This window comes from Scatophagus argus, chromosome 3 (genome assembly GCF_020382885.2).
Source record: "Scatophagus argus isolate fScaArg1 chromosome 3, fScaArg1.pri, whole genome shotgun sequence".
NCBI classification, from domain to species: Eukaryota; Metazoa; Chordata; class Actinopteri; family Scatophagidae; genus Scatophagus; species Scatophagus argus.
The window spans coordinates 12,504,551-12,518,505 of NC_058495.1; the positions used below are offsets into that span (position 1 = coordinate 12,504,551).

Below are 13,955 nucleotides of genomic sequence, written 5' to 3' on the forward strand. Positions count from 1 at the left end.
AGAGATTTCAGTATAAAAGAGAAGCCCCATGCTCCTCAAAACTTGTGGACTGACAGGCAGCCAGAGAAGGTGAGTCTCCCATCACGCTTTCTGCAGTGATCAGTGCTTTTGATTAAGTAGTTGTTCAAGAGCAGTTATTTTCCATGATTGAAAGCAGTTGATGATTTCAGCTTTAGTGAGGCTTCCGTGTTTTTCTTTTTCCTTTTTTAGGTATCCGCACAACAACTGCGTCACTTGGCATAAAAAAAACAACAGAAAGGTAAATGACAATCACGCAAGTGATTTGACTGGAAGAAAGGTGCTATGTCAAACTAATGTACTAATGAACTTTTTATTTCATTGAATAATTTCTTAAATGTTTTTCTTTACATCCAAATAAGTAAAGTTTTTGCATAAAACTTATTTCTATATCGATCTCATCTTACTTTTTTCATTTTTCATTTATAATTTATTTTGCAGCGCTGCCATGAGTAAGGACCCTGAAATGGATTGTTTCGGCCCGGCGGCCATATACCTCCGGAAATCTGAAAGGGAGAGAATAGAGGCTCAAAATGCTCCCTTTGATGCCAAAACAGCTTATTTTGTGGTGGAGCCCTCTCAGATGTATGTGAAGGGCAAACTGGTGAAGAAGGAGGGTGGAAAAGCCACAGTTGAAATTGGGGGCGGGAAGGTATGTCGACAATGTCATGTAATACAATAGGCACAAGTAAAACTTTTACAGAAACAGTTTTTGTGTAAGATTGTGTAAGGTGCTACACAATCTTAGAAGTAACTCATCATCATTTTGTTTCAGACTCTTACTGTAAAGGAAGATGACATCTTCCCCATGAACCCTCCAAAGTTTGATAAGATTGAGGACATGGCCATGATGACCCACCTCAGTGAGCCTTCTGTGTTGTACAACCTCAAAGAGCGTTATGCAGCATGGATGATCTATGTGAGACCAGTTTCAATGTTAAAACTTGTTGTACTGTATATACAGTATATATTGCACATATGAAGGTGACATCTAACATATACATCCACTTCTTAACACAGACCTACTCAGGGCTGTTCTGTGTCACTGTGAACCCCTACAAGTGGCTCCCAGTGTATGACTCAGTGGTTGTAGCAGGATACAGAGGCAAAAAGAGGATTGAGGCTCCACCCCACATCTTCTCCATCTCTGATAACGCCTATCAGTTCATGCTCCAAGGTATCAGTCAGTTCTTAAACTACAGTCTGTCCTGAATTGCCACTTTGTAACAGGAGCCGGCCTTTAAGAATCATACACTGGTCATTTTAAAACATACAGTTTATGGTAACACCCTGTCTGCTCTAATATAGAAAGTATAATGCAATGATATTTTTTAAAGAAAAATGAATTACGCAGTAATACAAAGTGTGTGTTCAAATGTTCTCTCAACAGATCGTGAGAATCAGTCCATCCTGATTACGTAAGTCAATGCTGATCAGAACAAGTTTGCATTGATGTAACTCAGACTGATTATTTATGTGTTGTATTGTATTTGAATTACTCTAACACACGTGTTAAACCATTTTCTGCATCTTAGTGGAGAATCCGGTGCAGGAAAGACTGTCAACACCAAACGTGTCATCCAGTACTTTGCGACAATCGCTGTGGCTGGAGGAAAGAAAGCAGAAGCAGTAGCTGGAAAAATGCAGGTAAATAATGTGATGCACTATACATAATATGTAGTACGAGTACGAAGAAAATGTAAATAAAACACATGTTATGTAACATTGTTTTAAGGGGTCGCTGGAAGATCAAATCATTGCAGCCAACCCACTGCTGGAGGCTTATGGTAATGCCAAAACTGTGAGGAATGACAACTCATCCCGCTTTGTGAGTTTTGGTCATTTTTATTTAAGCTGGTCTGTGAGTCCTTTAGCTTCTGCATTTTTGTTTGTCTTTTCACATGCTGTTTATGTTTGTATTGTATTAGATGCTTTTGTTAATATGATTTTGTCTTTTATCTAGCTTATTTTAGTTTATCAATTTTGGGGGTCCTAAGACACTAAGAAATGTGCACTAGCAGAGTGAGTCACAAATATGTCCATACTTAAAACTTCATTCTTTTTAGGGTAAATTTATCAGAATCCATTTTGGATCGACTGGAAAGTTGGCTTCAGCTGATATCGAAACATGTAAGCCTCCAGCCTGTCAATAACCAGAAGGTTTGATGAAAGGAGAAACTCTAAAACAGCTTATTGACTTGTTGTACAGATCTGCTGGAGAAATCTCGAGTGACGTTCCAGCTGTCTGCTGAGAGGAGCTACCACATCTTCTATCAGCTCATGACAGGCCACAAACCTGAGCTGATAGGTGAGCAATTGAGCCATTTACCATTTTATTAAACAAGTCAATGTATCACTAGAGTCTGTATAATGAAATGCATTACATATATTTCAGAGGGTCTCCTCATCACCACCAACCCCTATGACTTCCCCATGATCAGTCAGGGTGAAATTATTGTGAAGAGTATCAATGATGTTGAAGAATTCATGGCCACTGATGTAAGTACTCATGCTGCAAAATCCAACACCATAAAAATTATAAAGAGTCCTTCAGATGGGATGAACTGATATCACACCCATCTTTCTTTGTAATGAGTATCCTTCACTGAAAGACAGAAAGAAAAAATCAACACAATAAATCTGTGTAAACCATTCTCCAGACCGCCATTGACATCCTGGGCTTCAGTGCAGAGGAGAAGATGAGCATGTACAAGCTGACTGGAGCTGTGATGCATCATGGGAACATGAAGTTCAAGCAAAAGCAACGTGAAGAGCAGGCTGAGCCTGATGGCACTGAGGGTAAATGTTGCAGTAAAATGTCTTGATACCATAATTGTGCAACCAATTTATAATTATAAACATACTATGCTATATATTTTTTCTGTCAAGTTCCACATTTATGTATTTCTTTATTTACTCATGCTTCCACAATTGAGAATGATTGCGTCATGCATGATTTCGTGAATGTTTTTCATATCCATCTTTGTGGTTTCTGTTATCAGAGGCTGATAAAATCGCCTACCTCATGGGCCTGAACTCTGCTGATATGCTCAAGGCTTTATGTTACCCAAGAGTCAAGGTCGGCAATGAAATGGTGGTTAAAGGTCAAACCGTCCCACAGGTAATTTACATGAAAATATTAGTTTATGTCCATTAATTAACTGAGCAATATAAAAATGTTCCATATAATCAGAACTCTAATTCAACTCTTCAACTTTTAGGTGCATAACTCAGTTATGGCTCTCTCTAAGTCTGTCTATGAGAAAATGTTCTTGTGGATGGTCGTCAGAATTAACGAGATGCTGGATACCAAGCAACCTCGAAACTTTTTCATCGGTGTCTTAGACATTGCTGGGTTTGAAATCTTTGATGTAAGTTAACAAAATACTGCATTTGTTGTTTGCTGAGTTTTACAGTGAGTGAAAAAACACAGTGACATTTCGAAAGTTTGTAACTTCTCTCTTGTCTTTAGTTCAACAGCTTGGAGCAACTGTGCATCAACTTCACCAATGAAAAACTGCAACAGTTTTTCAACCATCACATGTTTGTCCTGGAGCAAGAAGAGTACAAGAAAGAGGGAATTCAATGGGATTTCATTGATTTTGGTATGGACTTGGCTGCCTGCATTGAGCTGATTGAGAAGGTATGTCACATGCTGTACATTCACAAACACAGAAACCTATCTGGTGACTATAATGTTTTAAATAACCATTTCATCATGACAGCCAATGGGCATCTTCTCCATCCTTGAAGAGGAGTGCATGTTCCCCAAGGCTACAGACGTCACCTTCAAGAACAAACTGTATGACCAGCATCTTGGCAAAAGCGCCCCCTTCCAGAAACCCAAACCTGCCAAAGGCAAAGCTGAGGCCCATTTCTCCCTTGTGCACTATGCTGGCACTGTTGATTACAATGTTGCTGGGTGGCTGGACAAGAACAAGGACCCCCTGAACGACTCAGTGGTTCAGCTCTACCAGAAGTCTTCAGTGAAGTTGTTGGCTCATCTCTACGCATCTCATTCCTCAGCAGAAGGTAGAATTTTCTTATGTTTATGTTTATGTTATTTTTTATTTTTTTATTTTTTGTAAAGGGATCAAGTCACCACAAACAAATGTAAGATAAAACTAATTATATTTACTATAATCAATCACATTTGGAAATAATATATATCAGGGCTGTCAAAAATAAAAATAATTTGTATATGTATGTTTTTTTAACATAAATATTTTGAAACAACTCCATATTTATGCATTCATAAACAAAATAAACAAATGAAATAAGACAATAAAATTTCACTGGATGATTAAATGATATATTTATTGATAGACTAGTATTTGTAGAGGTCATTACTCAAGTTGGTAGGTCGACAGACAGGCTAACTTTAGCTTTCAAAGCTTTTATGCAACTGTATCTCCAGGTTTCACAAGGGGGGGGGGGGGGGGTTATTACAATATGATATGATCAAATTTCTAATAGTTGTTGACAGCCTTAATTTCTTTTAATTTAATTTAATTGTTTTTAAATTGTTTAAAACTGATTGTTTTTTTTTGTTTCTTTTACAGATGGTAAAGGTGGAAAAGCAGGTGGCAAGAGGAAGGGTGGCTCCTTCCAGACAGTATCAGCTCTTTTCAGGGTAATTTTGATTTTCACAAATACAACTTTTTATAGTCACTTCTAACCAGGAATGACTGTGTGTTCACTCTGTAGTGGCATTAATCAGAATAGAAGATCCAACACTATGCTTTACACAAGAGGCATGCATGGTAGAGTGTTAGTGGTACATTTTTCTTGCAGAAGGACAAGCTTGTTACCTTAGTGCACTCTGATGCACGTCAACACCTTCAACATGGGTGTTTGGACAGAGCAAACTCTGTTAGGAGATTGAGGCCCATTGGAGAAGCACGAAAAATTGCAAGAAAAATTTCTTACCTAACATTATCCATAAAAAACTTATTTAATGGAATAAACATTTTGAGGAAGCACAAAAACTTGCAAGCCAAATAATCAGTATTAAGCTCATTAATTTGTCACCATTTCATTTTTTTGTGTTGCAGGTTTATGCTATCTAAAAGTTAGGAAAAATGTAGGTGGAGTTTGAGGGGGAAGTAGGAATAATAATGTTTTGTCCATCAACAGGAAAACCTGGGCAAGCTGATGACCAACTTGAGGAGCACTCACCCCCACTTTGTACGCTGTCTAATTCCCAATGAATCTAAAACACCAGGTAGGTTGCAAATGATTGACTGATGTAAGTCAGGTATACCTCAGATTCACTTGCGGGATTTCTTTATGTCTTTGCTGTTTTTTTACAATCTCATCATGATCTCTTAATTCACTCACGTTCCTCTACAATATGGTAATCCTGTATGACCCACTGCTGTTTGAAAGCAGAGTGATGTCTACAAGTGGCACACCTCCTCCACAATGAACCGTGTCTGTCACCATGTTATTCTGTAAGGTCTCATGGAGAACTTCCTGGTCATCCACCAGCTGAGGTGTAACGGTGTGCTGGAAGGTATCAGGATCTGCAGGAAAGGCTTCCCCAGCAGGATCCTCTATGGTGACTTCAAGCAGAGGTACATTAACTACTTCTGGTCATGTTAGTTCACGTGTGGATTCTGTTCTGTTGATGAGCTGATTTAAGCAAATCATTTCAGATACAAAGTATTGAATGCTAGTGTCATACCTGAGGGACAGTTCATTGACAACAAGAAGGCCTCAGAGAAACTGCTGGAGTCCATAAGTGTGGACAAATCACAGTACAGATTTGGCCATACAAAGGTAAAGCAACAAACTTGATTGTAATCATTAAATAATGACATTACTGTATAATTTGGTTTGGTTATTAAGGTTACGGGTAATTTATTGGCTCCGTCATCAGGTTTTCTTCAAGGCTGGACTACTGGGTACGCTTGAAGAGATGCGTGACGAGAAACTGGTTGAATTGGTCACAATGACTCAGGCTGTCTGCAGAGCTTTCCTGATGAGACGAGAATTTGCCAAAATGATGCAGAGAAGGTGGGCTTAGTATCCTGTAAGCTACAAATACACTGTGGCGCTTACAGCAAAAATTTCAAAAAAGCATTGAAAAAAATTCTTGACAAGAGAAAATATTTGCTATACGTATTACACATAACTTTAACGTTTAATATGAGCATGTGTCAGTGCAGATTTAATTATTTGAAGTCCAGTGCAAACAGTAGTACGAGCACAGTGGCATTTTGCTTTCTTTCTCTATCCTGGAGATTCAGTCAATCATTACCAAAAAAGGTAATCCTACCAAGGATGACTGAAAACATAAAAGTATTGAGAATATGAATTAAGATACTTCTTATTGTTCATTTTCTGATCAAGTTACTGTTTGTAGTCCACATAAGTTAGCAAATATTTAAGCAGTATGTTGTTCACAGTTCCTTTATCTATAATTGTGAATGTAGTTACTATGTGAATGGAGAACTAAACTGATGTCTAGTAGTCTTAAATAAGTCTTAAATAGTCTTAAATAAGTTTGGGTTTTCTATAAAACCTGGCAAGAGAAGAAAAGTTCAGACTTTTTTTCTGCTTCTTATTTCACCAGGGAGGCCATTTACACCATCCAGTACAACATCCGCTCGTTCATGAATGTCAAAACCTGGCCATGGATGAAGCTGTACTTCAGAATAAAGCCTCTGCTGAAGAGTGCAGAGACTGAAAAAGAGATGGCACAAATGAAAGAGGATTTTGAAAAGACCAAGGAGGAGCTAGCAAAGGCTCTGGCTAAGAAGAAAGAACTGGAGGAGAAGATGGTTTCTCTGCTGCAGGAGAAGAACGACCTGTTGCTACAAGTGCAGGCTGTAAGTTGGCTCATCACACAGGTCTACTAAATATCCAAATTACTGATTTTGGCAATTATGTGAACCGTTTGCATTTACTTTTAGGAAACTGAAAACCTCAGTGATGCAGAGGAAAGGTGTGAGGGACTCATTAAAGCAAAAATCCAGCTTGAGGCCAAAGTCAAAGAGACGGCTGAGAGACTGGAAGATGAAGAAGAGGTCAATGCTGAGCTGACTGCAAAGAAGAGGAAGCTGGAGGACGAGTGCTCTGAGTTGAAGAAAGACATTGATGACTTGGAGCTCACCCTGGCCAAAGTGGAAAAAGAGAAGCATGCCACAGAGAACAAGGTTGATATATCTTCTATAAGGCCTTAAAGTCTGCTTATTGCAGAATGCTCTACACCCTCTAAAATTATTTTTACAATATTGCTAATACAGGTTAAAAATCTGGTTGAGGAGATGACCTCTCAAGATGAGACCATTGTCAAGTTGACCAAAGAGAAGAAAGCCCTCCAAGAAGCCCACCAGCAGACCCTTGATGATCTGCAGGCAGAGGAAGACAAAGTCAACACTCTGACGAAGGCCAAAACCAAGCTGGAACAGCAAGTGGACGATGTATGTGATCATAACATGAAGTGATTTTAGTTCCCTTGAAAATTTAAAATAATTAAATTGTCTCATCTCTGTTAACAGCTTGAAGGTTCCTTGGAGCAAGAAAAGAAGCTCCGCATGGATCTTGAGCGTTCAAAAAGAAAGCTTGAAGGAGATCTTAAATTGGCTCATGAATCCATAATGGATCTGGAGAATGACAAGCAGCAGTCTGAGGAGAAAATCAAGAAGTATGGAATAATGAGAATGTAGTTTATGACCTTACCGAAAATAACAGTATACATTTAATATTTTTCATTATCTTTGCTTCCAAAGGAGGGATTTTGAGATGAACCAGCTTCTCAGCAAGGTGGAAGATGAACAGGCACTTGGTGTTCAACTTCAAAAGAAAATCAAGGAACTGCAGGTACTGGGTAATTGTATTGTTGTGCTTTGTGAAGGAAAAACTTAAGATTTTTTTGTGTGTTACATTTAAAATATAATATTTGTAGTGGAAGTAACTCACAGATGGACAAAATAAAGTAAAGAAGTATACTTCTTTAGTACTTTCATATGTGCTAAGATAATAATAATAAACAACTCCTGGACCTTTTTGATACACTTTCATCTTTACAATTAAGTCAAAAGTGAATCTTTCATTTTAATGGAATAACAATGTCTTAAGTCTAGTCTAGGCTTAAGTTGAAACTTGTTGCTGTTTTTGTTGTTCTGTTATTGAGCTGTTTTTCATAGGCCATTTGGCTCAGACAACAATTCAATTCTAAGCGGAAAGTGGACAATTGCATTCTCTATTTTTTTGATAATACAATTTATAATTCAGTCACAGACACAACAAAAGCCAAATCATTACCAACTGTCAACTACTACTCAATAATTCAGCATTTGAAATAAGTATATAATTTAATAACCCGACTATGTGCTTTTCATCACAGGCCCGTATTGAGGAACTGGAGGAAGAGATTGAGGCTGAGCGGGCTGCTCGGGCCAAGGTGGAAAAACAGAGGTCTGATCTCTCCAGGGAACTTGAGGAGATCAGCGAGAGGTTGGAAGAAGCTGGCGGAGCAACATCTGTTCAGATCGAGATGAACAAGAAGCGTGAGGCAGAGTTTCAGAAGCTGCGTCGTGATCTCGAAGAGTCCACCCTGCAGCATGAGGCCACTGCTGCAGCTCTGCGCAAGAAGCAAGCTGACAGTGTGGCAGAGCTGGGAGAACAGATTGATAACCTCCAGAGAGTCAAACAGAAGCTGGAGAAAGAGAAAAGCGAGTACAAGATGGAGATTGACGACCTCGCAAGCAATATGGAGTCTATTGCCAAATCTAAAGTAATATTTATGTGTATTTCTGTTATCTAAAGAATAATAATTACCAGCGTTAATGTTTTATCATCTACAGAGGCGTTATGGAGACAGTGGACTTAACTTCGTGTTGACTTGTTTCTGTAGACTAACCTGGAGAAAATGTGCCGGTCTCTTGAGGATCAACTAAGTGAATTAAAGGCCAAGAATGATGAACAGATGCGCCAATTAAATGAAATTAATGTTCAAAGATCAAGATTGATGACTGAAAATGGTGAGGGTAACATCTGGAATGAAAATAATAAAAAACAACCTCACCTTGCTTTCAGAAAACACTGCAATGCAAGTTTGCAAACCGACCAACTATTTTTTTTTCTGTATTTCCAATCAGGGGAATTGGGTCATCAGTTGGAGGAAAAGGAGTCTCTTGTTTCACAGTTTACGAGGGGAAAGCAGGCTTATATTCACCAAATCGACGAACTCAAAAGGCACCTTGAGGAAGAAGTTAAGGTATTGCAGTGGTCTCTTGATTAATGTAGGAAGAAATGATCCAATGTATTTCTTAATAGTAAAATGTTTGGTATGCCACATTATGTATTATGCCACATTATATCATTATCAGGCCAAGAACGCCCTCGCTCATGCTGTTCAGTCAGCACGCCATGACTGCGACCTGCTCAGAGAGCAGTATGAGGAGGAGCAGGAGGCCAAAGCTGAGCTGCAGCGTGCAATGTCCAAGGCCAACAGCGAGGTGGCTCAGTGGAGAACCAAATATGAGACTGATGCCATTCAGCGTACTGAGGAGCTGGAGGAGGCCAAGTAATGATCATTCCTGATGTCACACTGTTTATGATGATTCTCCTTTCCATTCACCATTAAACCTGTTTACTGCATGTTTTAACAGGAAAAAGCTGGCCCAGCGTCTTCAAGATGCAGAGGAATCCATCGAGGCTGTGAATGCAAAATGTGCCTCCCTGGAAAAGACCAAACAGAGACTGCAGGGTGAAGTGGAGGACCTGATGATTGATGTGGAGAGAGCTAATGCTCTGGCTGCTACCCTTGACAAGAAGCAAAGGAACTTTGACAAGGTTAGATATTGTGATAATACAGAGTTGGTTAACATGAGGTGACAGAAAACACTAATTTATTTCTGTTATGGTCAGGTTCTTGCAGAGTGGAAGCAGAAGTATGAAGAGAGCCAGGCAGAGCTGGAGGGATCTCAGAAGGAGGCCCGCGCTCTAAGCACTGAGATGTTCAAGTTGAAAAACTCATATGAAGAAGCTTTGGACCACCTGGAGACCCTGAAGAGGGAGAACAAGAACCTGCAACGTAAGACAACATATCCTGCATGGGACTGCTGACATTAAATACATTCTTAAGTAAATATGTGACATGGGCTTCTGTGGTTGGCTTGGTTTTACTAAATTCAATTCAGTTCAATTCAATTCAGTTCAGTTTATTTATATAGTGCCAAATCACAATAAAAGTTGTCTCATGACACTTTCCAATTAGGTCTCGACCAAACTGTTTAATTTGATGAAATAAAGAGTTGATACCTACTAAGTACTAAGTACAATCACAACAACTAACTTTTTTGACCGAAAAGAAAAATATTAATGTATTACTAATTCTGACGTAATATATATATTTTCTTTTTTCAACAGAGGAAATCACAGATTTGACTGAACATATCGGTGAGTCAGGAAAAACAATTCATGAACTGGAAAAGTGTAAGAAAATGGCGGAGAATGAGAAAGCAGAAGTCCAGACTGCCCTAGAGGAAGCAGAGGTATTGTAAAATTACTTATTTGCAATGAAAAATCCAAAAAGACCACAAAGCTTTGTGATCTTGATTAAAAAGTTACAACCTTCTGAAATATTTCTTAACTCTAAAGTTTACATTTAATTTTGTAGGCAACACTGGAGCACGAAGAATCAAAGATCATTCGTGTTCAGCTGGAGCTCACCCAGGTCAAAAACGAAGTTGACAGAAAACTTGCAGAGAAAGACGAGGAGATTGAGCAGATCAAGAGGAACAGCCAGAGGGTGATTGAGTCCATGCAGACGACTTTGGATGCTGAGGTCAGGAGCAGGAATGATATCCTGAGAATCAAGAAGAAGATGGAGGGTGACCTCAATGAGATGGAGATTCAGCTGAGTCATGCCAGCCGCCAGGCAGCTGAAGCCCAGAAACAGCTGAGAAATGTGCAGGGACACCTGAAGGTAGATCCACTGAAGGATTTGTCTTGGTTCTTACTTCAAAACATACCTGAAAGTGCTTGCTGATGTATTTATCATTATCTGATTATTCAGGATACCCAGCTGCACCTTGATGAAGCTATCAGAGGCCAGGAAGACATGAAGGAGCAGGTTGTCATGGTGGAGCGCAGGAACAACCTGATGCTGGCTGAGATCGAGGAGCTGAGAGCTGCACTGGAGCAGACAGAGAGAAGCCGCAAAGTGGCTGAACAGGAGCTGGTTGATGCCAGTGAGCGTGTTGGGCTGCTGCATTCTCAGGTATTACAACTGTATTTTATGAGTGCTATTAATCGCAACACAATTTAGTAAATGTAAAATAATAATTGAATTTGATCTATTTTCCCTTTTAGAACACAAATCTCATAAACACTAAAAGGAAGCTAGAAGCCGACCTTGTCCAGATCCAAGGTGAAGTAGAAGATGCTGTCCAGGAAGCAAGAAATGCTGAAGAAAAGGCCAAGAAGGCCATCACTGATGTGAGTCACCCTCACACATTTCTCTGTGACTGGACACAAAGTGTAGTACAGAATATCATCATTTATCTGGCATTCACCCAATAAAACCATATTCTTCAAAATGTCAGGCTGCCATGATGGCAGAGGAGCTGAAGAAGGAGCAGGACACCAGCGCTCATTTGGAGAGGATGAAGAAGAACCTGGAGGTGACAGTGAAGGACCTGCAACACCGTCTGGATGAGGCTGAGAATCTGGCCATGAAGGGTGGCAAGAAGCAGCTCCAGAAACTGGAGGCTAGGGTGAGGAACAAAACATTTTAGTTTTATTTTATCTTGCAGTTCTTGCAATTTGGATTTGAAATGAAACCATGACTAAGGTGAAATTGCTGACATTCAGGTTGAATTTGAAAGTCTTTGATCCATTTTTTTCTGCTGTAGCACATTCAGTCACCATAAAATTTGCACTTCTTATTGTCAAGGTCCGAGAGCTCGAGTCTGAGGTCGAGGCTGAGCAGAGACGTGGAGCTGAAGCTGTGAAAGGCGTCCGTAAATATGAACGCAGAGTGAAGGAACTTACCTACCAGGTACAACTACATGCTAGTAGTGTAATTAAACAGTGAATTAGCTGCTGATTATCATAAAATACATTTCTCAAATACTTCTGTAACTTGTGCTGCTGAAGACAGACTTGATGTAGAGTATATTTCTGACCCCTAGAGGGCATGAATCGCCATCATATGTATGAAGCTGCAGCAGTGCTCAACATGCTGAGTGATACTGAGAAGACCACAGCTGAAAATAAACACTACAGTTGCAGCTGTTACCAATGCATGCAGTTATATGCTTGTATTAGCATGACCACATGTCTGTTTATTATGATCTATTTCACAAATTTTCACTTTGAAAAATTGGAACAAGAAGGAACTCAAGCATGCACAAAGAGATGGTAGTGTGTTACAGCGCTGAAGGATGTCCGGAAGACAAGTGGTAAAGACGAAAATATGTAAATGTGTCTGTATGTCACTGTACATTGTTTCACATCTTTAGTATTTGTGGGCAATCCTTGCTCGTGTGAGTCTTTAAGCAGTGACTTCACTGTGCGAGATGTTTCTACGAGTGTGCCGCACTCTCTCCAAAATGCAATTACTCCTTAAAGATGATAAGATAATTATTTTTGCTTTAGTGTTAGTGTTTCAAACCGACTATACTGTATACCGCCTCTAGACTGAGGAGGACAAGAAGAATATTGCCCGACTTCAGGATCTGGTGGACAAACTGCAATTGAAAGTGAAGGCCTACAAGCGACAGGCTGAGGAAGCTGTGAGTGAGAAATATTCGACATGTGCAACACAAATATGTGTCACACCAGTAATCACCTTTTTGAACACCAGAGGTCTTGATGTCACGATGCCGCATGATTTAATGACCGCATGCTTTTCATGTCATGCAGCTGGTAAAACTGTTCAGGATGTCACTTCTGTAATGTTGCATTTCACAGGAGGAGCAGGCCAACGCTCACCTGTCCAGGTACAGGAAGGTGCAACACGAGCTGGAGGAAGCTCAGGAGAGAGCTGACATCGCCGAGTCTCAGGTCAACAAGCTGAGAGCCAAAAGCCGCGAAATAGTCAGGGTATATTCATCTTTACTCCTTTTGTTTCCATTCAGTAGAAAAGAAATGTAGTGTTTTTAACATCTTGTCAGAGTCTTTAACCTCATAACTTGTTATTGTCTCTTTTGTATTGATTTGAAGGGAAAGGAAGCTGAAGAATGAGCATCAGTCTTGACAAGACGCAGTGCAAGAATTCATACAATATGATGTTTTTGTCTTATGCGTCGAGTGTGTAACGAGAAATAAATCTGCAAGCAAACACATTTAAGTTAAGCTGTTTGTGTCACTTAATTCAATGTTACACAGACAGAGTTAATTATACACAAACCTTACAGGCAGCAAATTTCAAATGTAAGGACATATTTTAATAATTATAGGCCAGTTCACAGAGAATGTTTTTGCACAAATCAGACAGTGTGGAGATTTATCTGAAAAGTAGGCCAATACACCTAAAGTGTAATCACACAAATTTATTAATTTCAGTTCAATTTCAATTTATTTATATAGCACCTTATACAATCAAAATTGTCTCTAGATGCTTTACAGAGACCCAGAGCCTGAACCCCCTAGCAAGCAGACAGTGGCAAGGAAAAACTCCCTTTTAACAGGAAGAAACCTTGAGCAGGACCTGGCTCACAAGGGAGAAATATCCTGCTGATAGTCAGCTGGGTGAAGGGGGGGAAGAAGAGGTAGACAGGACGGAGAGGATGAAAGAAAGAGAGAGAGAGAGAGAAACATACATGCAATAAACATCATAAATTACAAAGGACAAACATGACAGGTGGTTATAATTGGAATTTATTAATTCACCAACTATTGTAAAAAACAATTCCAATGTCTGAAATCAAACAAATCATCACCATTACATCAGGAGAACTTAAACAGAGCGGTGTATTTAT

The 13,955-nt window shown here is 39.5% G+C and overlaps 1 protein-coding gene across 1 annotated transcript; it reads left to right on the forward strand.

The window, feature by feature from the left end:
• Positions 1-226: 226 nt before the first annotated feature.
• LOC124056319 (myosin heavy chain, fast skeletal muscle-like) lies at positions 227-13,319 on the forward strand. The gene is made up of 40 exons (XM_046383640.1): positions 227-259; positions 460-670; positions 794-937; positions 1,039-1,195; positions 1,409-1,436; positions 1,554-1,665; positions 1,754-1,846; positions 2,085-2,148; positions 2,228-2,326; positions 2,414-2,517; positions 2,679-2,817; positions 3,021-3,139; positions 3,240-3,389; positions 3,491-3,661; positions 3,744-4,050; positions 4,581-4,651; positions 5,155-5,242; positions 5,477-5,594; positions 5,676-5,799; positions 5,900-6,036; positions 6,596-6,851; positions 6,936-7,178; positions 7,269-7,445; positions 7,524-7,669; positions 7,755-7,845; positions 8,372-8,761; positions 8,882-9,008; positions 9,126-9,244; positions 9,357-9,553; positions 9,639-9,822; positions 9,898-10,063; positions 10,399-10,523; positions 10,649-10,957; positions 11,048-11,251; positions 11,344-11,469; positions 11,577-11,747; positions 11,927-12,031; positions 12,672-12,767; positions 12,946-13,077; positions 13,198-13,319. Exons 2-40 carry the CDS (start codon positions 467-469, stop codon positions 13,216-13,218), a joined length of 5,814 nt encoding a protein of 1,937 aa, XP_046239596.1. The 5' UTR covers positions 227-259; positions 460-466; the 3' UTR covers positions 13,219-13,319.
• The last annotated feature ends 636 nt before the right edge of the window (positions 13,320-13,955 follow it).